Source organism: Tetrao urogallus (genome assembly GCF_951394365.1).
Source record: "Tetrao urogallus genome assembly, chromosome: 1".
Taxonomy (NCBI): domain Eukaryota; kingdom Metazoa; phylum Chordata; class Aves; order Galliformes; family Phasianidae; genus Tetrao; species Tetrao urogallus.
In genome coordinates, this window is record NC_136813.1 from 112,552,699 (window position 1) to 112,580,185 (window position 27,487).

A 27,487-nucleotide genomic window follows, 5' to 3' on the forward strand; every position below is an offset into this window, starting at 1 on the left:
CACCCTGGTTTCCCTTTGCAGTAGCCTTTTACCTAAAGACCAACAGTCAGCACAAATTAGCTTTAAGTCCTGTGGGCAGAAGGGAAGACAGAGATGAGAACCAATTATTTATTTGCCCAGAAGACACCAAGTCCATCAGGGACAAACACATTTGATATAAGTGAGATTGTCAGAAGGAGTCTGGAGATGCAAAGTTTGGAGCCTGGTCTGAGCTGTAGTTCACAGAATTTCTGACTTTTTGGATCTCACCAGGAGTGACACTAAAGATAATTAATTATTCTCCTGTTCCCTTCACACAGCTGTACTTTAGGTTCTATAGGCAGTCTCTGGACAGCTGTACAGATCCGTATCCTGCAGTCAAAGGATGCCTTTTCCTTGCAGATACAGCATGACTCAGGATACTTTTTTTCTCCTTCTCTGTTTTCACTTTGCATGCTTACTGCTGTTTCACAGTTCTAGCCTTTGAGGAAGGTGCGTAAGGTTGGTAAACATCAAAAAACTTACACGTGCAGCAAAATGCATGCACACAACCAGCAGGTTGAACAAACAAATGAGCACGTAGTAAAAGGCTCCCAAGTGAAGCATACAGCAGTATGCACATGGATACCCACATGGCTTTCACTGATTTAAATGTTTATTCACTCAGTGGGATGACTCTGCTGGCAGTCCTCAATCAGGCTCATGAAGTAGGACATGGCTCGCAAGAACATTTACTGCAAGCAGGAATCCTCCATCACTGCTTTCTTTGTCTACCTCAAGCTGCAGCCAGCTTATGTCCCACTGGTGGCCTTTTTGGGACACAAGACATGGGCTTTTGAGCTGCCCAGTGCAGTGTGTCGTGGGTATGGCCGTCTCTAAATTCTGTGACTCTTCCTCTCTGCTGCAGCCTTACATCAATACTGTGATAATTGAAATCTCTGACGATCAATGCCTTTTTCCAGGCCTTTATTACCTGCATTATGCACTTTTACTGGTGGCTGCAGGCCAGTGGTGACCCTAAGGATATGCTCATCCTTCACATCACTCACGTCAGCCCCAACCTGGTGTGAACTTCAGTGACTGCATCAGGCAGTGACTCTTCCCTGTTTGGATGGGCCTGCACTCAGTCATCCTCCTGCTGCCTGCTCTGCACCCCGCACCACGCTAATACTGAAGTGGCCACTCACTGCAAGTCTACGAGAAGGGATGATTTGCTCAGCCAGTGCATGAAATAATACAGGGTATATGAGAAGACTTGTGGTTTTTTTTCTTTTGGTATGGTTCAGCAAGAAAGAAAAATCAAGTGTAGAAAAAATAAGAACAACGCTTTTGAAATTTCACCTCCTAAAAAAATTAAGTTAAAATAATCCCATGTCTACAGTCTCTCCTGTTTTTCTTCAGACAAGAAAGGGAAGGATGTTCTGAAGACACAATTTTGAAATGCTCACAAAGAAGGTCTGAGTGAGGGGGGCAAAGAGCACCAGCCTTCACATCCCCAGATTCTTTTGCAGCCTTTTATTACCAGAATAACTCAATACTTTCAGTTGGCATGTTCCCACTTCCAAGACATCTGTATTCAGATGCTGGAGAAAGCCTCCACTCTGCAGAAGGCTGAATGATGCCTGACCTTGCTGTGGTCAACACAGCAAGCAGTGACAGGATGTCCTGCCCCCCAAAGCCGGCTTATTTTTTGCCCTGAGTTCATCTCTGTCAGCAGACTTCTTGCAGCTCATGGGGCATAGATGCTAAGTGTCTTCATCAGTGGGACTGGTATGCAAGTAGAGGGAGTGCCAAGAGAAAAATCAAATGATTTCATGGGAGAAGCTGGAAAGGTTGAAGACTTTGGGGCTGTATGCTTAACTCCCTCCAGACAGCACTGTTCTATGCATTGCTGTGGATGTTGTCATCCACATTCATTGAGATCCTCACACCAGAGGAGACAGCCGCTCTGGCTCCAATACAGCATATATCAGGCACTGAAGTCAGCCGTCACTGAGATCAGCTGAAGTCAAACTACACCATATATTAAAATTGGTGAACTCTCTTTAAATGAAATATAATAATAATAATGCAGGGAAGAGCTTTAAGCTACTACCTTAAGCTTCCCTAGTGTATCTTCATCCTACTGCGAAAGGAGAGGAATATGCTTGTCTGAAGTGAAAGTACTTATAGATTACAGCTACAAGGGGAAAAAATGCAGCCTTTCCATTTCCTTCTTAGGACTCACTTTTTTAAGGATGTTTGAACTGAAACCAGAAAATTCACAGCATTTTAAATTTAATATCTCTTTAATTCATAGTCAACCTTTCTGTATCTTTACAAGCACACTTTACATTTTGAGCAGTGAGCTCTAGCTGTAAACATGGAGCTGCCAGTGATGAGTATGACCTCCAGACATCAGGGAAATGGGACCCAGTCTTAAAACTTCACCTCCTTGCCCCTATAAAGCCTAAAAAATACCTGTCACTGAAGAAGTAGCACCAAGCACACGTGACCCAAAGCAGACTCGTTAGTTCACATCACTAGAGGGAGACACGATAACATACACACAGGCAGTATCTTGCATTCAGTGATGTTTTCTGCCAAAAGTCTGTTGAAGTTGACTTCTTAAAGGTAGGATACAAGTGTGCTCAATAGCATGTTTGTACAATGGAGCACAGGGAAGGCTGGTAGGGAAAGAGCAAGACAAAACCTACTAAACAGCAGGGACAGGGGCAGGCAGATCTTTTTTCTTCCTAGTCATGCCAGCAATGTCCCTTGATTTCAAAAGGTTTTTGCAGGTGGGAATGAAGGTGAATTTGGTAAGATTCATCAACTTGCTGTTTTAATTCCACTTATGCTAGTGTATGGCAACAATTCCTTTCCCTATCATCATTAATTACATAAGATTCTGAACTCTCATCTTCCGAGTTTTGATTTCTGGTCTTCTGGAATCCTTCAAGACTGTCTCATGGAAAGTCAGCAGGAGAAGAATAATCTGATAAATCCCAAATATCCTGGCTAAACAGGCACATCTCAGTCTCCCCTTCTACTCTGCTCTTGTGAGGTCCCATCTGGAATACTGTGTCCCAGTGTGGAGCCCCCAGCACAAAAAAGACAGGGAGCTGTTGGAGAGGGTCCAGAGGAGAGCCACAAAGATGATCAGGGGACTGAAGCACCTCCCCTACGAAGACAGGCTGAGGGAGCTGGGCTTGTTCAGCCTGGATAAAAGAAGGCTGTGGGGTGACCTCATTGCAGCCTTTCAGTACCTAAAGGGAGCCTACGAACAGGAGGGGAATCAAGTCTTTGAAAGAGTAGATAACAGCAGGACAAGGGGAAATGGTTTTCAGTTGAGGGAGGGGAGATTTAGGTTGGATGTCAGGGGGAAGTTCTTTACAGAGAGAGTGGTGAGGTGCTGGAACAGGCTGCCCAGAGAGGCTGTGGATGCCCCATCCCTGGAGGTGTTCAAGGCCAGGTTGGATGGGGCCCTGGGCAGCCTGGTCTGGTATTAAATGGGGAGGTTGGTGGCCCTGCCTGTGGCAGGGGGATTGGAGATTCATGATCCTTGAGGTCCCTTCCAACCCTGTGATTCTGTGATTCAGTTGAGAAGCACTTGAAGGTAGAGGTAGTGACTATACAGAACCGCACAGACAGGAATATTATACATGCAGTGAACTAGAAAGATGCTGCTCTTCTGTAGGTGAATGAAAGTTTTTATATAGGTACAAAATAACTCAGCCTTTAAAATGCCATGGAAAAGATCCAAATACCATGCACTGACTGAAAGCAATATCCATTCTGGGATGAGGAAAAATGGAGGCAATTCTGCCAGACTTCAACTTGCTATTAAAAAAAAAAACAACAAACCCACAGCATTTCTATTTGGCAGGAAAGCCACTAACTTGGTACACAACTACCATATTCCCAGTGATAGCACAGAAAAACCTGCCATAGATATAACAGACAAACACTGACCAAAAGACCACAGATGTTTCCCTCCAACCACTGCCGAAGGCAGCAGGGCAAAGTCCCTCCTCCCAGCAGACTAATCCACCTATTCCTCAAGTGCTAAAATACTTGTGAGGCCGTACTCTTTGTCTCTGTCATGGAATGGGAAAGAGAAATCAAAGCTGCATTAAAGCTGCTATGACAATGAACGTTTAATGTATCAACATGAAGCATGTTTGTACTGAAACAGCAACACAGACTGCAGGGACTGAATGGAGCACTATTACAATAGGATGATCTGTACCTAATGATGTATAAGCTGCATAGAGAAGGAAGAAATCAAACCCATTCTATGTACCAGGGAGAGAGCAGGACTTAATCACGTAAGGTTATTATAGATGGGGGTGGGAGGCTCTTGCTTCTGGGTCATGCAAGAAGAAGAAGGGATAAGAAGTAAGATGCAACTTACTCCAGGGAACCTGTAGCAGGGGATTGGACTAGATGATCTTCAGAGGTCCCTTCCAACCCGTATGATTGTGTGATTCTGTGACTTCTAAAAAAAAGGGGGGAAGGGGAGGTGGGGTGGGAAGTGGAGCCAAAGTAACCGGGATGAAAATAGAAACTGAAGTAAATTTGGATGCCTTTTGGAAAAGCCTGGAAAAAGTTGAAACTTTGGCTTCTTTCCCAGGAACTCTGTGAGCCAGCATCCTTCCCCAAATCCTCCTGTACAACATTGGACAAGAGAGAAACTGGGCTAAGAGAGGAAAAGATTTCAGAAAGAGTCCTGAAACAAACAGGGAGCATATAAGAGACAAAGTGAGAGGTCTCTGTGGAAGAGAAGACCAGATTTTTTCAGAGTATTTTGATGATACAAGAAATGAAAGAAAGGAGACGAGACATGGTTAAAAAGCATTCTTTCCCTCCAACATCGTAGAAAGCTGAGTCAAACAAGTACCCTGTAAACTTTACATTTCCAGATTAGGCAAAGGCAGATAAGGGCATGAACAGAGCTCATGCAGTAACACCACCAAATTTAAAAAAAAAAAAAAAAAAAATCACATTTAAAAGAAAAAAATTATATATATATTATATATAATATATATAATATATATAATATATATAATATATATAATATATATAACTCCTTCTCCTCAACTCAAGGTTTTTAGAATGTAGAAGAAAGGTGGGCTAAATGCAAATGGCTTAGATAACCAGAAAATCCCTTCCCACATGTCACCACCCAGTGCTTACTGGGTTGACTTGTGATGACTCTGTATGAAAGCTTTCTGTTTATTATCTTCTTTGAGCAGAAATAAGCTTTCCTTACAAACTCAAAGTGAAGTATTAAGGCTTTGGACAGCAAGGAGAGGCAAACAAACACTGGACATAAAGACCAAAGTTGCCCGTGTGAATGACAAGGTCATCTTAAATTTCATGCTTTCAGAGAGCTCTCTGCTTCCTTCATGTTCAGTATTTGACCCTAAGAGGGGACTTGCACATACTGAAGGAAGATACGTGAGTGAGTGGAGGATGTGAGATAATCTGTCTCTTTCAATTTAGGTCTCATCCTCATCTCTAGAAATTGAGCCCCAAAGCATGAAGTATAACATCCTTCTCAGTATTTTGGTGTGAATAACAAGAATATCCAGATTTGTTCACATTATCCTCAGAAACACACAAACTGTTTGAGTCTTGCCAAGTTCCTATCTTTAAATAACTTTCCATGGCAGTGAGTTCTACAGCTGTTTATAAACATATTATATGTATACCATCTCAATTACACAGAGCAGGAAGGCACTCTTCTGTATTCCCTACCCTTCTAAACTTCCCAGGTTATGGTAAATTCTCTAAAACTCAGTAAGAATTTCTACCACCCCCTAGGGAGAATTAACCTGGCATATCTGACAAGCCTTCCCGTCTCCTTTCATTTTACGCTGTGACATGAAACTTGGGTGTTGTAATCAATACTTATCTGCTTTCCTCTAGACTGTTTTTTATGCTGTGATTACTACTGTAATAACTAAGCTCTTTTTTAGAGCTAAAGTACATATCCTTAGAATGTCAGGAGGAATATGAGAGAATCCAGGCTCTTTTGTCTTCCATGCCAAACTGCCTTGCTATGCTGAGGTCAGGGAAGTCAGACTGGGAATGAAATACCTGGTGATTTCATAGAGGTTTCACACTGTAACTGCTCTAAGAAAATGGAATGGTTTGCAACTCTACTGGTTACACAGAACCAGTAAATCCCATTTGTTCAACCTTGAGCTGAGCCTCATAGAGATCAGTGTAGCTTTGCCTTCCTGTAACAGCCTCTGAGATTGCCAAAACACTTGGCTACTAATGTCACAGAACTTGCCATAGCACCCTGGAGCAAAGCCTTCAGGGAGATTTTAACCAACACCTCATGGGAAAGCAGCAGAAGGATGACTCTTTCTGTCACTGTGAATACCAGCTCCTCCAGACAGAAGCTGCCTTTCTCTTTGGCATTTGTCTGCCCATCTAGGACAATGGGCTTGGTAGCGAGATCTCTGGTGATGCCTGCAACAACAGTCCATGTCCATGTTGCTGTTAACTCAATTCACAAGAGCTTTAGGGCTGCTATTGAGAGAGAGTTTATTGAGAAGTATATGAATGTACATGAATATTTATTTTCCCCAGGAAGCTTTTTCAGTCAACCAAGCATCTAGCATGGCTCTGACTAAGATGGAGAGATGAGGAATGATAAATGATTGCCTCTTGGATTCTGATCTCAGCAGCTTATGGGTAGGGAGAACATGCATTAGCCTGAATAAACATAAGTCAAGAAAGACGTGAAATAAAACTAAGATGAGCTCAAAAGCAGACACTGCCTACCATCTGTAAACTATCTGACTGAGTTTTTTCTTGACTGTGTAAGTTGTTCTCCTGATGCATGGTTCAGGGAAAACAGAGCATCTCATAATGAAACTGGCCACAGATGGGTAGGCCGCCCCTGTTAGCCCACACAGAACCTGCCAGCATGATGAATGATATGTGGCCCTGAGCTGGGGCCTTCTCCAGCCTGTGGCACAACTGGGAATTTGATTGGACTGCATTCAGTGAGGAAAAATAATCTATACCTTCATGTAGGCTATGAGTTAATAGTAAGAAGAAAACAACAGGATAGCACCCACTCGTTATAGAAAGTCACAGAGGGGAGATTCTGAGTTTTGTCCCTTTCAAGAGATGAGAGCCTACAGGATATCCCCAAATGAAATATTCCTAATGCTGCCAACTGCCAAGTCACCTAGCTTGTATTAGTAATCTCCAATACTCATCCCCATTCTAGAGGAACAAACCAGGGACTCCTTATACATCCATTTCAGAGGGTTTCTAAGGCTTACCATCACATAGCGGGATGAGAAGTCACATGGCACAGCAGGCTTAATAAGCCCATGTCCTGGATCTCAAGGGAGGCAATCGGACTGTGTGCAGAGAGGTGCTGGAAACTGCAGGTCAGCAATCCCGTAAGACCTCTGCTGGCTGAAGGAGAAGAGCTACTGACGTTTGTGCTCCCAGGCAATGCCTATTAAGCTATCCATAGCTAGTTAGATGCTGTTGCTCTGGTCCTAGAGCACTGGAACCTGTCAGATAAGGAAGAAAAGGGTCTGGCTGACTCTCTTATTTGGTTGCTCTGTTAAAATCCAGTCAGACAACCATCTGAAGTGAAACAGAGGAGGAGAGCAAGGACTTGAATCATTTCAAGGAATGTCATTTCTGCTTTTATTACTACATACTGCTTGGAACTAAAGCTGATCTGTATTGTCAATTGCCATCTGAATTATTAAGTATTTTTCCCCTTATCTGTCTTCTTCCCAGGTGCTAGAGTCAACAATTACAGCCAAACTTCAGTTATTTCACCAGAAAAGGAGAGAGGGTTTTCCTGTGGGTTGATTCAAGGCTTGGGGACTTACAGTTGATTTGAGAAAAATGCCCTGTTCAAGTACTCACTAAAGTACCAGCAAAGGAAGGCATGAAGAATTTTTAAAATGAATTTTCTATTTCCCAGATAGGCAAACGAGTAGGATATGATGGTTCATTTAAATGAATGATCACATGCATCTCTGCCTCTTTTGCACAAAGAAGGCAGCATCACTGACTTCCCTTTGCATTTGTATCTTCCACTTCCCAGCCAACAAGAAATAAATCATTTCTGTGGTCCTAACCTAGGTAATTAGCCAAACACTACTGACCGAATCAATGAATGAAAGAAACAGTAGACAAATTTGCTAATGAACTCCTTCAGGAAAGTGCACAAAGAAAAAGTAATTTGGCTCTCTCGACCCCCAGTGCTGCTTTAATTTCATAACCTGTCCACTGAAAACCTCCTACACAAGCTCCATAACACTCGTTCTTAGAATTCTGCAGACATGAGTTTAATCACAAAAAGATCCACAGAGAGAAAAAGAGAGAGATTTTAGAAACCTTTACAATGTCTAAAATAGCTCTTTGATGCATAGCAGATGTGCTCAAAACTAGCATAAATCAAGCCAAAATGCCTGACAATCACGGAAAAGGGAGATTCCAAGATAAGAAGATGTTTCTAACCACGGTAGCTTTGAAATACAATGGGAATTTTTTGTTAATTGTCAACCTCAGGGAAAACATATAAAAGGAACCCTTTTGTCCCTCATTTTGGACAAGTGTCCTACTGGTATACGTGCTACACAAAGACTGGACTTCTGCCTGAAATCAGCTCCTCTGTATGGATAAAAGCTAATAGATGGGTTGAGACGCAGAAAGAGACAGTAGAACAAGCAGTGAGATGTGGACATGACAGACTGTCATGAAGTACTGCTTGTCCTCCCTCCCCAATTAGAAAGGAGGAGCTTGGTGGGCTTCACTGTTAAAAGGAAGGCCTGAAGTTTGATTGAAAGAGGGCTAGTGAGAAGACACTGATGGATACTTACAAGGCAGTGTCTCTCAGACACACAGCACAGGAAGAAAAGTGAGGAGGCACAACACTGGGAAAATGATGAACAGACCCATGAAAACTGACACAGGAATAAAAGCAGGGGTGGGATTCCCCAGTCCAGCTGTTTACCAGAGAGGATTGCCAGAATAGAAATATGCTCTGAGGAATCCTCAGAAGGGAGAAATGAAGTCTGTGATACCATGGAGAAGGCAGTACAATTGAAAAACACCTCAAAGCACAAGTATGCAGCCAAAGTGATGAGCCAAGACAAGAATCTTCATATTGCTCTTCTGAATGATGCATCTGATACATATCAGGACTCAGTTTTCACAAAGATTTAATTCTCCTATAACTCCTTTAACTCGAACATTAGGTTGTGCACACAGTGAAACACAGTGTGTTTCATTCTAAGATACAAGAAAAAGTTGGGTAGAAGACTAAAAGACTGAGGGTACAGTAAGACAGAAGACTCAGTAGGAAATAAATCTTAAGAGGAATACTGTCAACATTAAAAGATTTTAAGTACATGTTTAAAGGTGAAAAAGATAGGACTGATTTCACCATGCATGTCAATGGCACATCTGTGCTTAATACTAAAAAATCTGGAAAACCAAGCAGTGACAATGATACCATAAAGGATTAGTGTTCCCCACATCAGCTCCCCACATCTGCTCTTCCCACTTCTTCCTGGCAGTCTTTACTCATCTTCTTTCCTTCTTCTGCAAGAAATAGGCCCAAACCACAAGATGCATATCTAGATTTCAAATACATGAATGCTTTGGCTGAAGAGATGAGACAGGAAACCTGAACAACGCCAACGTGAACCACAGACATCAAATCCAGGGGCTTCTGGATGCAGCACTTGGGCCCCGTTCTATCATCTCTTTCTGGCCCCCCTCTCTCAAACTTTATTTGTGCAACTCTCTTCCCTTTGCTGGCTGACAGCTTAAATTTCTCTAGCATACAAAGAAGGCTTGTGTTCTGCATACTTCAAGCCCTCCTTAACCCTTTACACGTACGGCACTATCACAGAATACTATACAGAGTTAATGAATGCTTTCCCCACATGCTTCAGATGACAGAATTTATGATGGCAAAAAGGAAATCCAGTAAGGAGCTCTCTCCTCAAATGACATGATACAGAAGAGAAACCCAATAGTTGTTCCCATCCCCTGTGATAAGTTTTAAGGAATGAAGGTTTCCTTGCAACTCATAGTGCTATCACCATGAAGTCTGACTACTTAAAGGACATCTTCCTTCCAAGCTTGCCACATTTTCAAACATGGAAGGTGTACTTAGATAGCAGAACAAAAACTGCTCTTTTGCATGGCAGATCAAATATCTCCTTTACTCACCGCACAAGAAACCAGAACACTGTCTGCCAAAGTGGAAAGTAATATAAAATCACCTCTACTACTACCTTCCTCTCCCTTTTAAGGTGAATCAATGGGAAGCAAACTCAGTTTTTCCAGAAAGAACCTCTTCTATGTAATATACAAACAGAAATTCTTCTTTCTCTCCCACTCCAGCATCGTTTTCTTCCCACTCCCTTCATGTGCATTACCAGCAGTAGAGATCAGAACAGCAAGACAAAGGCCAAAGCTAAACAGAATCACAGGTCCAGTTCAGCATAAAATCTACTGAAGTAATTTCAGTTGTTTCCTGGGACAATCTGGTTATCAGGCTTTGGAGGTCATGCTACAAAACATGCTCGCAATGCACTGAGGAGCCTTGCCTCATTTCTGCAGTTGCCTGAATTTCTACTAAAATTTTCAGTAACATTGGAAAAGAAAGAAACTACTGCAGAGTTCATAAATCACCAGCAGGATACAGGCCTGTTGAGTCACTTACCTGTTGGGGTGAGGTGCCTCCAGGTGATCACAGGCTCTGGACGCCCATTTGCCATGCAAACCAGGGTCACATTGCTGCCTTCATTCACGGTGATGTCCGAGGAGATATTGGAGATCTTTGGTGGAACTGTGAAGACAAAACAAAGTTGGACCTCATTAATTCTGGAGGGAAGCTGGTCCGACTTATTAACCAGAGGCAGACATGAACTCCTCTTACAGATTGCACTCCAGTTTACCACCCAGTTTTCTGAATTAGAACAGTGCTCCAAATATAAGGTTATGGCTTCTTAGCATCCGAGAAAATCAATTCAAGTGTAACAACCTTTCAATGGTGCAAAGATGTAAAAAGAGAATGGAGAAAGATACATAGGGCAATGCTCTGCTTTCAGGAGTAACGCATGGGGTAAAGCAGTCAGGAGAGGGAAAAAGAGAACTGAAACAGAGACATGGGCAAGGTCACAGCCGAGTCAGGAAACACTGAAAAAGTAGGGTCTTCTGGCTGCGAGAAAGCTGTCAGCATTGACTAGAGAGCACCTGATACATGCCCCAAAAGCCCAGCAGCACTAAATTCTGTGGTGGCACAGTCATAGGACTAGCATGACTCACCTGAAATATGCAATGAGGAGACCAAATCAGAATCTCCAGGAAAGCCTCCTGCACAAGACTTCCTTTAGCTATCTTCTCTCCTTAATTTTTGTTTTTCTGGGAGCTGCCCCACAGGACTACCTCTGTTTTGAGGACCTACATCTTCGAAGAGGTAGAAATATCTTCTTCTGCAACTGTGATACTTTATGTTTGTAGGCTTCATAAAGGAACCTCTTGGAACTTGCCTTACTGCCCCAAGGCTGCACAGAAGAAGGTCAACACTACACATTGCCCCAGCTCTCAACATTCATTTTGAAACTAAAATAACCCTCGACACTATTTTATGTCCTCCTGCAGGGTTCCAGACTTAAGGCACAGAATCAGAGGTACACTTGGTACTGATGCCTTCCCTGGGCAGATACAACTCATGCTAAGGGCACGTGGCCCTGCTCTGTTGCTGTTTGTGTTACCAAACACTCACTGGGAATGGATCTAGAGAGCCCATAAATTCATTTCCTCCCTGACTGCCACAACAAGTTCAAGAAGCAGAGATGTGAGCCATGGCTTATGGAGATTTGCTGTGTGAAGGTACAACAACAGCAGGAAGTTTTCTGTGGTGCCTTTCAGCTAAGCAGGATGCCAGACGCTATCCGCACCTCCCATGGCACAGCTCCCAAAGCACAGTAGAATGGTTAAAGGTTCATACCAGCCACAGCTTTTGCTCCTGATGCCTTAACGGCCTTCCCAAGTAACTGAGTTTCTGTCAGGAAATGAAGTGATCCACAGGGGCTTGATCCAGAGGCTGTGGGCAAGGAGCGAGCCCTGTGTTTCAGCCTCCCAGCCATTTTCTGAGGCAAAACAAGCGGTGGTTTGTTCCTTCCTCATGTTTGTGTCTCTTCCATACTTCATGCCCAGGAGGAGGTGAGGGAGTTTAGCTAAAAAGGAATCTTCTTACTTTCTACTTTTTTTTTCCCCAGCTTCCAAATTTGTGTGTAGCGAGGAATGAAACAACATCATTTTCTGCTTTGCTTACCACAGAGTAAACAGACAGCAACCTCCTCTTCCAGCTCCTTGGCAGGAGTGGCTGATGGCCCTTCTGAGGCAGAGCTGCCTATAGATAGGTGGGGAAAAGGAAATGAAGCCTGAAGAGAGCAACTCACGTCAGCAAGCTGCATACCTGGATTCATAGCAGTGGTGTTTACAACCCCCATTCTGTTGGCCCCAAACTCACAGCCAGGCCTTCAGTACCTATGACCATGGCATCATTTTGGAGGAGCAAGGGCACCCAAGCAGGAACTACTTGAACAAGGCAAATGCATATTTGCAGGCAAGCTTGCTAATCTAGGTGAGGAGGGATTGAAATGAGGAGTGGGGAGGGATTGTCATAGTATGGAGAGAAAGGATGGCACTATGGTCAGTTAGAGAGCAGAGGGGACCAGCAAAACAGCAAAGGATTTTGCACTTCTGCTTGTGAAAGCTGCGGGTCCATCTCAAATGGGCTGTGCACAAATACAGTCATCACAATGACTGGAGTACACCCAGCTGTGTTCTGAATGGTGAGCTGGCTGGGAGCTATGGATCAGAGGCTATCACAGCATCACACTTGATGGCTGTTTTTTTTTTGCTACCAAGCTATTTCATTATGAAGAGACAGTGGATGAAGTGTCCTTTTGTGAGACAGAAGAAGCCTCAAAGTCACAGGCCTGGCAGGGAACTTCAGCCACACTGATATTTGCTGGATAGGTAAAAGTAGCCCAGCAGAAGTAGTGATTCCACAGGTTTAGCATAAGCTTGTGCCCTTGCAACAAAGATGAACTATATCTTAGATTGTATTAACAGGAGCATAACCACCTAAGTGGAGGGAAGTGGTTATATCTCTTTATATGGTGCTTCAGATGCTGTCTCTTAAGCACTACATCCAGTTTTGGGCTCACTAGTACAAGAATGCCATTGACATACAGAAGCAAGTCCACCAGAGGGCTTCCAAGATGATCAGAAGGCTGCAAGCACACAGCGTACAAGCACTGCCTGAGAAAGATGGGTATGTTCACACTCGAAGAGAGAAAGAAGAGTGAAGGTCTTACTACTGTCTACAAATACCTAGTGGAAAGGTGCACAGGCGACATTCAGAATTGCAGTGATCAGCAAAAAGCAGCAGATGAGCTGCTACACAGTGACAATTCTAACTCAAAATGAGGAAGAAACTTTCATTTTTGGGAAATCAAAGACAGGAACAGATTCCCAAAGAGGTGGCGGAATATCCATCCCTGGAGATATTCAACCCTTGCCTGGATGAAAACCTAAGCAACCTTCTTTAACTGGCACCAGAATGGAAAGAGAAATGAATTTGGAAGCCAGTCTGCTGTGCAAGAGTTTGTGTTGATGGCTGAGCTCTTGGTGAGGCAACTGGAGTAAGAGATGTAAGAGACAGTTGATTGCACCTGGGTTCCCTTTCCAGGAGGTAAGGAATTTCAGAGCAGGGATATCTTCCTAAAAGCACAACACTGAGTAAAGCAAGGCAGAGCAGAAAATCAACCCCTTTCTCTCAAAGCAAAATCCTCTGATAAACAAGCCTTGATACCTTTCACATCAATGATTTCCTGTGAGCCATTAGTAGTGCATCCATACTTGTAGGAAGAAGTTGGAGAAGACATAAGGAAAAAAAAAACAACAAACAAGCATTGCTGAAAAACACTGATGTTGCCAAATAATTATATCTCACCATGCTGAGGGATGTATGAGAGTTCCACTGACTGTGAAAGCGATCCATTTCCTGCTTCCTTCCCTTTATCACAGCCCTATCCTCAGGATTTTCTGCACAGCAAATGCTTGGCAGTACAAAACAACAGTCACACAGTGCTCTCCAGAAGTGGCCACTAATGCCTCAGGACTGCAGAAAGGACAGCAGAAAGAAAGTACCCCAGGTAGGAAATCAAATGCCCTGCCTCCTCCAAAAGGCACTTATTGGTTTCACGTTTGTGGTATGCACAAACAGCATTGAATTGCAGCACCATGATGAGATCTGGCTCAGCACTGAGTAGGCTTTGTTTTAAACTTGTAGGCTTAGCCTGAGAAAGAAAAATGGAGTGCTGCTATTTTTGCAAGAGTTGTGCCCAACTTCTCTGTCAGTGGACACAAGGATAGTGATTTCACAGCATCCTCAGCACAGCTGAGTTGTGATGTGCTGGTGAAAACGTGAAAGCAGAGCCCTGAGGAGACGAGAACAGTGCTAGACAACATGTTCCAGGGACTTATCTTAACCTCAAAGGGTTGGGGATTGCATCAGGAAAAAAAAGCCCCATAACAAACCAAGAAAAGGTCTGTTCTGGACTAAGCTGAAGTAGGCCTAGCAGATGGAGGCTCTGGCAGAACGGTCAATGCAAGCCAAATGGCTCAGCAGACAAAGCCACCATTGGGCATCAGCAGCAGAGCTTCAGTTAGGACATGTGCACCCTGCCCCTTCCAAAGCCGTCAAGTCATTTTAGTTTGCAGCACATCAAACGAACTCAGAAATAGATCTGACCACGCAGACCAAATGCCCAAAAGGAGAAGGATATGTCCAGATGGTCATATCTAGCTTGCCACTTTTTCTGTGGAAGAGAAAAGAGGGCATTCAAGGCTGAAATCCTGCTAGAAGTGTAATGTCTGGTTGCCTTCAGCCTGCTACCTTGGACAGAGGGCAAAGAAAGGCTGAGAGGAAGGGGGATAGCGTAGGAAATAATTTTTCTGTGAATGTAAAGCCCAGTTTACATTATCCTGCTTAACAGCCAGTCAGCATTAAAAGTGACCAGATCTTAGCGGACATTAATTTCTCTCAGACAAAAAAGTCCGAGACTTAATTTTCAAGATGTCAAGATGGCATGTTAAAAATGCTGAAATTGTCAGCACCAGCAACAGTTAGCATTGCCTACTTGGCACTTGTCATTACTTTGTACACACCTTTTTAGGATAGTCTTAAAATGAGAAGCTTTGACCTTATTATTTTTTTCCCAAGTGTGGGTTGTGTTATATGTTCACAGTTCCCAGACTGCAGGAAGGATGACTGCTGAGAAAAAAAAATAATCTTGTAGGCCTAGGAGCTTCTGAGATGTGACAGTTTCCTCTTGCCCAGCCATCTCTTAGTGACTCTCATCTAGCAAAACCTCTCACACCTGGCCTCTCTGAGCCACTAGCATCAGGGCAAAAAAATCACAGCCTGGAGACCTGCAGAATGGGAAGCATTACAATTAAACAGCACTTTCCCACGTTCTTCTATTCAGCTGAACAACTTGTCCCTCCAGACATCAGGCTGCTGTCAGGTCCTTTTGGCTCTGGTGATGTTGGGAAAGCACTGCCAGGTCTACGGTACTGCTAAGGAAGACTAAGCTGCCAGATTGTTTTTCTCCCTTCAGCATAAAAGGGCAGACATTACCCTATGCTTAGGGACCCACTGGAAGGGGGGAGAGAAGGGACCAATGTGCAGAACACCACATAACACAGCCATACTCATACCAAGGACACGTTCTGGAGAGCTGGAAATGAATTCAAGGAAGAACAGCTTTTCATGAATGCCTATTTATTTCTTCTACCTTTCAGATCTACGATATGCCTGATGCAAGCTCAGCATCTCCTAGTACATGTCATTGATTGTAAATCATAAACAACAAATTAACCAGTAACCATTCTTCTCAAGAAGATCAAGTCTGGAAGAGCGGGGGCTGCACAGCAGGAGGGGCAAGGGCAGAGCTGGTGGAGAAATGCAAGTCCCAGGCAACGTGCAGTGACAGAACGAGGTAGGGAAGGGTTGCACAAAACCTGCTTTGCACTAAGCCCATTCAAGTTAATTGCTGTCAATCTGTTACTTTCATGACAACTGCAACTCACATTAATTTATATAATAAGAAAGACCGAGACATGAAAAATAGAGCACACTCCCCCAGCGCAATCACTGTTGCTCTCAAAATGAAAGCAAGTGATTTGTTTTCACAAAACATTGCCATGTCTCAAAAACACCCGCTACAGCAGTTATTACAAGCCAGGGGCCATATACAGGAGGCAGCAAGGAAACCACAAACAAGAGAACACACAACATCTGCTGTTGTTATCCTTGCCTTTTATGACCAAACCCCTTCAGAGCTCAAAACTCCTCCTGAGATATTAGCTGTAATTGCGTACGCTAGGTCAGCTTTATCATATGTGGCTATGGAAGCAGGTAATGAGTGAGGCTGTGCCCCTGATTTCCTACCAAATGAGTCAGCCGAATGGTTAGGAGATGCAAGCTCACATCCGCAGAGGCTGGCTCATGAGTGGAGTGCAGTAGAGGACAGAACTAGAGAGCACCCCTTGTCATTCATAACTAGGCTACCTGGCTGCTCCCTTTTGGCAAATGGAGCTTGGCACAAGACTGTGAGTTACTATCTTACACTCCAAAGCAGCTGCTCCCCAGTCTAAAATTATAAACTTGCTTAATGTTTCGGTATTTTGTCAATAAGTTACAAAATGCATTTAAAATAAAATAATCATAATAAAAAAGTCTTATTCCCACTCACCGGACCTGAGATACACCAAAAGCTGTTTAATCTACCCAAGAAGTAGAAGCAAACAGTACTGAAAATAAGAAAGCCCAACATCCCATAACCTCCATTAAGTGCTCTAATAGCTCGTCCCAAGAAGGGAACCTTGAGTACAGACAAGAAAGTCACCACAACCATTTCCACATATCCCCATTAGTTAGTTACCTCCTCCAGTCTGTTTACTTCCCTCTCTATTGGCAAGTGGGACCCCCATCTGTTGGGCAAAATAAGACTCCCGCTCACCAATCCACAGGAGCCCCTGGCTTTCAGGGCAAAAAGAAAACATCAGGACTTCTCTCGAAAGTCAAAGGAACTTTGCAGCTACCAAAGCCCTCTGCAGATGCCTATCAATTAGCCTCCAGAGTTCTCATTTCCTTGTCCTGAGGTCCCAATTAACGGCACTTTGCAACAAATACCAAGTCGCTAATAGGCCCCAAGGCAGAGGTAGGGGGTTGCTGACCATCACACGCCCTTGAATGCTTTAGAGCTTCCACCTTGCTCACCACAATTAGGGGTCCTTTCCTGGGGCAATTAATTGTCAGCAAATTGGCCTCATTAGTCATTGTTTAGTCAACGTGTTAGTGGGGAGAGAGGGCTTGAAGAAGGGGCTGAGCTGCTAAACACAACTAAATGGTTTAATTTCCCTCTTATGTGTGCAGCAGGCTAATAACGGCTCTTTGCAGTAGTAACAAGAAACAGCTTGTTGCTACTCTAGTCTGCACGGGGAGCAAGTTGAGGGCTAGCAAGTAAAATTCAGATGCCCTTTGGGATGTGGCATGCTAATGTCTTGGAAGCACTTTACAGATGAAATGCGACATGAGACCCGAGACGTGTTTTTTACGGTCTGATTCATGCTGCAGCCTCAACCGGAGAGATGAAGCTGTCACCAGGGCAGGAGGGCAGAGAGTGAAGTTGTTGAACTTCACTGAAAAATGCAGACTTCAAAACATCTCTCCGACCTTCTGCTCTGCTAGGTTTGCTTCATCCTGCCAGCGCCTCTTCCAGTAGCTTTAAAGCTTCTGGTGAAGTAGAAAGAAACAATAAAAGTTTGTTTTTGTTTTGAATCCCTTGGGATTCAAAAAGATCTCTCAAAATACACTGCAGTGTTTTCAACAAGATGTAAAAACTGCTTATTTCTGTTGTCTGTAAGGGAATGTTTTGCCATGTTCACCCCTGGCAGCCTTTAGGGAATGGTCTGCCCCATCCTGAGCAAGGAAGCCACCAGAGACCTGCAGTAGCCAGTCCCACCACTGCCTGCTCCATTGAGGCACATTGCCTTCCAAACATCAGTTGCTGCTGATGTACAGAGAACACAGGCTGACGGAAGCATGGGGGGCTGCCAGTTTGGCCTTTGCTGTGACAGCAAGCTTCCCTTTTGAGCAGCTGAGCCTCACTTGCTGGGTGGTCACATAGGGAATCATTTAAATCTAAATGGGGACTGTGCCTATTGCACTGAGTGGGAGTGGAGCAACAAACAGGACGCGGTCATATCAAAGCCATGTGGGAAACCCCTCAGTTTACGGGGCTGGGTAGCATGTTAGACCTCGCTGCAGTGCTGACAAGCCAAACCATTTTGTCCAAAGGAAAGTTCTGTCTCATCTGACATATATTTAAGTGCCTGGGCTGTTTTTCCACATCAGATTGCATGGCAAACACTCTCAGTACGTTCGTTGATTCCTTGCAGAGAAAAGCATGGAGTGTAAACCTGCTGAACTGCCTTATCTGAGACCCGTTGGAAAAGTCAGTACAGAACTGGATTCAATTGCTTACATGATCTTACTGATTTGTTTTAGACTCATCTCCATGAACTTGTCAAGAGATAAATTATTCTACTTCCTAACCGAGAGCAAATCGGAGAGAGAAAAAAACAGCTTAAGTCTCCAACCAACCTCATTTTACAGTGTGCTGGTGTGATGTTGTGGGACGAGAGTAAAAGCAGTCTCATCTTTCTAGCCGAGTGCCTCACCTTTAATCTCAGATCCCAGCCTTCTACCATAAAGCAGCTCCAGCTCCAAGCCTGAGCCCCAGGCCTGCTCCCATGCTGTCAGCATTTCAGCAAGGATTCTGGCTGTCCCCCTTGGGCAAGCAAAGGATCACCAGCCCGTGTTTGTGGATTCTGGACACCAGGTTCTTAGCCACATGCTTAGTAGAAAGCACAAGCCAGGCACATGCCTGATATCTCCTTATCTCCAGATTCCAACCTCTGTATGTGAAGTACTGGTTGCTTGCTACACAACTTCTTTTCTTTTCAATTAACATATCAAATTTATGCTGGGGTTGCAGCGATCCACTTATCTGTGGTTCATCTCTTTAAAAGAAAGCTCTGTGCATTTGCCATCAGCACTGCTTCGGTTCTCTTAGCTCAAAAACTGACTGCACTTGCTGAAGCCAGCTGCAAATGCTTTCTGACCAATTCTCCTGGAGAGGCCCGCTGTGAAAAAACATCCTCCTTCACAAGACATGTGTAAGCAACAACAGAAGTACTTACCATGCTCATCCCAAAGGATTAACCCTTGGAATGCTGCCTAATCCCAAACACTTCTAGGACTACAAATGTACACAGCATTCAGTTTTTGTGCTTCGAGTGTGTCCTATATTTTCCTTCAGACCATTCTTTTTTTTTTCTTTTTCCCCAAATCTGGAAGTATTTAGTTACAGTACTGAAGTAATAAAAGGTCTTTTCTTCTGCAGACATAACCCACCCTCCTTGAAGAATTCTGTGAGAAATTCTGTGAGAAATGTTCTCAGCATTTAAGTCCTCCAAATGCATCTCAGAGAGTTTTCTTAAGAAAACCTTTTTCATATAAATATTAAGCATGTTGGATGTATATGAGATGTACAGCTAATGTATGATTATTTTCAAGCTTGATTCAAAGTCCAGGGAGATCCTTCTTGGATGTTACGGATTTCTGAACAAATTCTTTTGAAGCAAGAATGGGCGATGGCTTCAAGAAGCATTGTAACCATAACAGGGACAGCTGAGAGGAAATAATGAGCCATATTATGGCTTTTTAACTGAGTCCCTGCAGTCCTTGGTTGCTGCCTATTACCTCTTTTTTTGGGAAGTAGACTGGAAAGCATAGGCCAGGTATAGTCAGAAAGTAGACAGAAAAGCCTGTGCTATTTCAGAGCAAGAGGTACAGGTTCAGAGAGGGTGTTTATGAGTTACAAAGATGAGTAGGCTTTCCTGATCAGGAAAGCAGGGTAGGAAGCTAGTTTCGGCAGACAGCCCACTCTGGATGAAGGCAAGGCTGTCTATCATGGCTGTATAGTCAGGAGAAACAGAAACAAAGAGTTTTTGTTTGTCTGATGATTTATTTTTCAGATTGCATACTTTTGCTTATGTTCAGCTCATTAGGGACAGACAACACAGAAGAGAACAGCCCTCATGAACCATCGGACGGAAATCTACACACAGGCTGAAAAGAAAAGGCAGCTCTCCAAACTCTGCTCTCAGATTCCTTTGGCTGACCATGGTATATGCCACAGTCTCTGTGATAAGCCACAGGGCAGTGAATACAATGCTCTAAGTGTCTTGTGCATACCACATACCCAAGGATCTGGCTCAGTTTCAACCAATACCCACAACTTCTCAGTTGCAAGCCTCTTGCTCAAATCAAATGTATGTGGTAGATGTAAAACATTTTTTATTATCAGCTTTCCTTCTTATGCATTGAAATGAGCAAAATGGAGCAGGACAGCTTACTGTAACTACTTTTCAAGATTGCTTCCAGGCTTCCAGAGGAGCACAAAGCTACTGCAGCATTTTGGAAATGCTGGTTTTGTTTTTAGTACAAAGTATAGAGAATAAAGTGAAAAATCCCATAGTCAAATCTTTTAAGAATTTTGGATAAAATTCATTCCTGTGTTAAGGGCAAAGATTCAGAGAAGAGCAAAGAATACTATATGCTGTGATTGAACTATAGTACTATAATTCTCCAACTTGGATTAAGACAGCAGTCCGGGAAGAAAATATAGCTGTTTGACCATCAAGAGGATTCATTTTATCCAATTCAATGATGAACATTCTATAACAGAAGACACCACAGCTGCTTGTGCAGTCAGATCAGCAATAAGAAGACTGATGCCGTAGCACAGAGTTGCTGAAAGCCCCACCAAAATCACATCAAGCAAAAAAGAACCTGATCCAAAGACCAATCTCCAAAAATCTTGCAAATTTTGAGCATGAAAAAGACTCAAAGTGCATCTTCATAGGTTTTCCATTTGGGCTGCTCAGTACATTCCTATATTTCATTGCTGCTGAATCCACAGATGGTGGCCTTCCTCAGCACATGCAGTTATGAAATGCCAGCTGTGAGACCTTCAATTGTTAGTTATTGTAAAGCTTGGTGATAGCTGCAGCAGCGTATTTATAAAGGTCAGGATGTTATCATCAGCCATCGGAGAAAGGAAAGCCAGAGAGTTCAAGGCAAAAAATCCCTTGTCAGACATGCTCATCTACACAAATATGCTCCAGCAGTAAAGACAAGAAAGCAAATACAGTGCTTCTGAAGGAAAGGCATTTTCAAACATATTCAAAAAAGCAAGCAGCCAACTACAGCTAAGATGTAATTGTGGTGATTTCCTTCCCACAAACTCCTTCCCACAAACCAACTGAGAGCCAAGGCTTCTTGAGGAGTAGAGTTTCTGCTCTCCGAGACTCTCTGCCAAAAGAAAGAGTGCTCTGTTTTGGTTCAGCCACGTGCAGCAGCACCTTGAGGTTTTGGAAGTTTCCCATTGTTTTGTTTTCCAAGCTTTGCCATGTGGTAAGGACGTGCTGTATATGCACAGACAACCACAAGGGATGTGAGGGATGGATTCCAAGAGCTTTGCTCTGTAAACACATTACTGGTGCCATTTCAATTAAAGGAGAATCTCTCCCCCACGTCCAGACATGAGGCTTATTACTTACAGCCTGCAGCTTTAGCAAGGCACATTAAAGATGCTGGCTGTCCCTTTTCTCTCAATGAGCTCCAAGTCCGAACTCTTCAAAACTGACAGGAATTTTTTTGCTGGTCTCTCAGTATCAGCAAACTGAGTTATCTTGCATATTACATGCTGGGTTTGCAAAGAGGTGCAGGGAACCAGACCCTTAGGCAGGCAAGTTCCACTGGAGCTGAGTGGAATTACCCACCCAAAGTTGTCTGGCTGTTAGAAGGCTGGGTGTCTACAAGAAAGTTATACCTGCAGGAGTGTGCAATAAAGAAGCAGCAGGGCTTTGTAAGAAATTTCAGAAGGGTGAGTAACAAATTGAGAAGAAATGGGCAGGCATTGTCCTCTCAGGAGAATAATTAAGAAAAGATCTCCCGCACCTTCATATTGTGTGAGACAGCACCTCTACAGACACCTTTTGTCTGACATTTAGCAATAAAACACTACCCACCACAGAATCTACCACTACTGGCCAGAGAGAGGGAATGAAGTGATTTTCCCTGTTGCTCACCAAAGAACACTTCAAACTACATTTTGCTTCCATCACTGCGGGTGATCAAAAGCTAAGGTCGAAGGAAAACACAGCCTGTGTCTCTGCCATAACAGCACACACACATCTGAGCACCTATCATAGTTATCAAGGTAAGCAACTCTACTCAAAAATGAAGAGAGGAACGACTTTGTGGATGACTCAGAAGGTCTGCTATTCCAAGTTCAGTGTCTGTTTTGCTGCACACTTTTGCTATGACCTTGAGTAAGTCAGTCCACCTTTCTGAGGCTCAGTTGTCCATTCTACTCTTCGAGAATTACTGAGTGCAAGATGTATGGCATCCCCAGTGATTGGTATCTGACTGGTGTCATGACAGGTACAATGCCTTCACCTTTACAGCCCCAAAGGATGAATAGGAAGGTTAGGGGAGGAGTATCTGCAAAGCCTTAGACTGTTAAAGGAAATTCTCCATGAGGAATTATCATGCTGCAGACTTTCTTGGCAAAGCAAAAAGGGCAAACCCAAGGCAGACCTTCCCACAGACAGACTACACAGTCTGTTTCTGATTCTTCATTGCTGATGTAAAGTAAAAATAAAATACTCTTTTACAGGCTGAAAGAATCGGGGTTGTTCATCATAGCAGTCTCCAGGGAGATCTTAATGTGGCCTTTCATTATCTAAAGGAGTCAACAGGAAAGATGGGGAGAGACTCTATAATGTAAGGGTAATTAGTGATAGGACAAGGGGTAATAGTTTTAAACTAAAAGAGAGCAGATTTAGATTAGACATTAGGAGGAAGTTCTTAACTCAGAGAATGGTGAGGCTCCGGCACAGGCTGCCCAGAGAAGCTGTGGATGTTCCATCCCTGGAGGTATTCAGGGCTAGGTTGGATGGGGCCCTGAGCAGTCTGGTCTAGTGGGAGGTGTCTCTGCCCATGCACGGCAGGGAGGTTGGAACTTGGTGATCTTTGAGGCTTCTTCCAACCAAAACCATTCTATGATTCTAAGATTCGAAGTTGATTTTTCATAAAGGAGAAAATCAGCCACATGCCTCACGGGAAAAAAAAAATCTAGAAAACATTGTAAAAGCTTAAAAATGAGCAGAAGTGCAATCAGTGCAGTCAGGAATACTGATCGATGAGAGGGACTTTCTATACTTCTACACTTTCTATTCTGATGGTCATGATAAGCTGGAGTCTGAAAAACTGATTTCCTTAAAGTATAAAGAGAGATTAAAAAAACAAAGAAACTTTGCATCAGAACACAATGATGAAAACTCTGCCAAAGTCTGAGGAAAAGCAGAGACGTAACTGAGATGGCATCACACTATGGATCAACCTGCCACTGGATCAGGCACAGACACTCATGACAAATAGGCACAAGGGATGCAGCACAAATACAGTGTGACACTATATCCTGGGCATATGCTTGATGTATGGAGGATTAAATACCACACACACACTGTCCTGGGTAGATTGTATCTAGTGCTGACAGATACCTGAGGGATCTGTCTCGTTCTTTATACACTTTGGCAATTGCCATGCCAACAAAAGATTATGGGATTGGGGGGGTGAGAAGGACAGATCATTTACTACTCTATTTAACAGAGTCCTTATTCTCTGGGGGGATTCTGTCAAGTTGTTGGACTTCTTAAATTATATTTCTACCTGCCTATACACATTTGGCATTGACGGGTTTTTCTTCTTTTCTCTGTCCCTGTGACACAACAGCTCTCTCTTCTGCAGTCCCAGACCAGCCTTAAAGCAAATGTGGCTTCTGTAAGTCAGTTTGAAGACTGCTGCCCTCAACCCCCAGCCCCACATGTGCTGCAAAGAGAAGAAAATAGCCACCGTGCTGCAAAGACCAATTCTTTCCCCCTCTGGTGAGCCCTCTGATTGATGGCTCTGTTTGTCAGGAGAGACAGATTGTCTTGAGTGTGAGATAGCTAACTATCACCCAGGGAGGCTACCAGAGCAAGAAGGAGGGGGAGAGGGAGAGAACTTCAGACAGAAGGACAGACACGGCCAGACAGACAGAGAAAAAGGTAAGCTGAGGAAGGGAAAAGAGAAAAGGAGTGACGGAAGACTGTAGATGAGAGAAAGACAGTAGCACTTGATGAATTAAGTTGTCAACGTTGGCATCACCTATGTACCCTGTCATGCCAATAAATTCATTGAAGCTGAAGCTGCACTGAGAGTTAAGAGTGAGAGTGCTGATGGAAGGAAGAAATAACAGCCCATTTAAAGACTGAGAGCAATTTATTAGTTACCTCAGAAGAGAGGTGGTGACAACAGGGAAGGAGATGTACTTCCCCATCGTGCTGGGCAGGAAAACTTGTTTTGGATTTGAGATGTCCGGCCAGTTGCACTGCAGAATGGAAGGAGGTTGACAGCAACCAAGACCCGGTTCAAGAAGGAGAAATGCAGGGAAGAGATTTGTTGGAAGTCAAAGGTGTGCACTGCAGATGCACACTCTTCATGTCTCAAGCCATCTCCTGATTTGTATAGGAAAGATGCTGACAATGAACAGACAAAAACCCGTAGTTCAAGAGGAGGTATAAGGCACTGAGCATGGTCAGCATTACTGAGGGAACACAAAGGAAAGTGGAGATGGAAACCATACCTCTAGCTAAAGAGAAAGAGAGGTGTGACGGAAAGCTCAGAGGTATATAAAACTTTCTCCTGACTTAGCAGCTGGAAGCACAGCACCAAAATGCAAACAGCTTTGGCTGGCTGTATCAGGATGGCACTGCACTAAGATGCTCTCCTGACCAACAGAACCAAGGAGATGGATGCCCCTTCCCTGGAGATATTCAAAGTGGGGATGGATGGGGCTCTGAGCAATCTAATCTAGCTGTAGGTATTCCTGTTCATTGCAGGGGAGTTGGACAAGAAGACCTTTAAGTGTCCCTGCCAACTCAAATGATTCTGCAATTCTTTGATTACAGATGCATTCATTACAAGAACAGGAGGAGCCCACAGGCTCCTACTGTCCCCCTGAACTACAGGGAAGTCTCCTGGATGTGGCTGAAGAATAGCAAAATTAAAATTAATGACACAATGCCTTCTTCTGCTGCTCATTCAGCTGAAGGCAGAGCTCAGAGCAGTTCAGATGAGGGGTAAGCACATGCTTTCTCTCCCCTTACTATTCAAGCCTCTAGAAATGATCAGCATCTACCCAGCTGCTTGAGAAACACATCTACCTCTTGACTCCTCTCTCTTATTTTCCCCTAAAGCAGCCTGAGATTCATGGTGATCTCACCTGTAGCCTTCTAAAGATGTTTACTTTTATGTGACAAGATATGTCAGCCTACCCTTCCTTGCTATCAGAGTTGATCTCAACCAGCTGCCAGGCATTGCATCAAGAAGGACACTGCCTGCTCAAAGATTCATCATCCCCATAGCCTCTGATGCTCTGTGCTGTACTGATGCCTGAGCTTGGACAGAGGAGAGGGATGGAAGGAGAAGGGGGAAGAAAGATCTCTCCTTTGGGCAGAATTACTGGAGATATTTCCCTTGAAGAGGGAGAAATTCTGCTCAGATACATGTTTGGAGAATCTACTCCTTGGCTTGAGTGAAACACTGAAGACTTACAACTATTTGTAAGGATATTTGGAGAGCATGGATAGAAATATGCATCCCAATGCACTGCATCAGGCAACTCCATGCAGAAAAATAATATGTATGGCATAAAACTGTCATATGTGAGTATCCACGCGTATATACATATAAAATACATACATACTTAGAATACTTACAAATATATATACACATACATGCATACAAATGTAAGCACTTACACACATACTGCAGTTTGTTCCTGAAACCTCTTGCCTCTTCAGGAGCTCTCATTTGGCTGGTGGTCTGTAACCTGCCAAACAGCCAAGACAAAGCTGTCCTCACTGTGGTCCCTGAGCTGCACAGTGTAACTCTGTTGGCTACTTTCTATTTGATATAAAATGAGAACTGGGATCCCATTGAGCCAGACTCCATTCTGATCTGCCTGGTCCCCAAATCAGAGCAGCTATAGTGCCCTTGGGCTGTGGTACTGTATTAAAGTTGAGTGCAGCTTTAATCTACTTTGCTGTTTGCACAGTGAAGGCTGTGTTTGGCCTAGTGGGAAATTACCAATGTGTTCCTCATTTGAGGAGAGTGGACATTTCTCTTCCAGGAGATGGGATCTATAGGTTAGTATAACTTAGTTTAAATGATCTAAACTGGTGGCTTCCAATCGTTCTTAGTCTGAGGGCATTTTGCAATTTCCCAGGGGAAGTACAGGCACCAAATGGTGAATGCAACTCTCTTGACAACTGGCTTGGTTTTCTTCAAGTCTACAGACTTTCTGGGCATCAAAGACAGAAGGAGGAAGATGACTCAGGAAGGAACTAGGGCTGGGAAAGTAAGCTGGGCCTGCAAGCAGACTGCAGCTCCTAGAGGCCTGGATACCTGTCTATGTCCATCATGCCCCTCGAGCAACATGACATTGTCCTCAGGGCATGAAATATTTCAGTTTCTTTTTCTATCCTCCTAGCAGCTGATGGGCCATCTCTTTTGTTTCTCAGTTTTCTTCACAAGGATGTGTGGTTTGGTTTTGTTGTTTTTATTTAAAGTGGAGAGTGGCTGCGAGAAGGGGAAAGCCAGACTTAGGTAGGCTGCTGCTAGCAGCCAGGGAATGGGGAACAAGGAGGGTGGGCTGGAGAGTGGGGCTGCCTACAGAATGGTGTTGGTACTGGGATGAGCTAAGAGAAGCCACAAAAACTGTTGGCAAATTGCCCTGCTCTCTGTCTCACCGTGAGCTGCAAATTTCATCCCCATTTTAGCTGAGGAACACGTCTGTTTACTCAGAGAAAAAACTGGAATTCAGTAGTACTTGCCATCGCGTGCCAGAGTTGTACACATATATCTGGGAGAGAGATGAGAGGAATAAGGAATAGTTGATGAAGAAACAGGCAGTGACAGATGCAGAAGATACTGGGGCTGGCAGAAGGGGGGAGTGTAAGGGAAGGCAGAACCACAGCTGGGCCTAACTGCCATGGAGCTCTCTGGCAGCTCTGAGCCACTCTCTTTGCCCTCTCTTTCCTCCTCTTCTGCCTCTTCTGTTTTCCAAGACTTTGGACCAAGGACTTCCCCAGCCAAGTGCAAGTGCCAGAGAAGGTAGTGGCTGCCCTTGGAGGCGCTCAAGGCCCATGGCACAGGGTTGGAACTGGACGATCATTGAGGGCCCCTCCAACCTAAGTCACT

At 43.8% G+C, this 27,487-nt stretch overlaps 1 protein-coding gene across 2 annotated transcripts in view; it reads right to left on the reverse strand.

The window, feature by feature from the left end:
- LSAMP (limbic system associated membrane protein) overlaps positions 1–27,487 on the reverse strand; it is a gene marked incomplete at both ends in the record, with an annotated part of 283,351 nt that overhangs the window by 91,148 nt on the left and 164,716 nt on the right. For both annotated transcript variants that reach the window (XM_079549439.1, XM_079549438.1), the window contains one exon: positions 10,691–10,816. In XM_079549439.1, the coding sequence (XP_079405565.1) occupies positions 10,691–10,816 (126 nt within the window). The remainder of the gene's footprint in view (positions 1–10,690; positions 10,817–27,487) is intronic.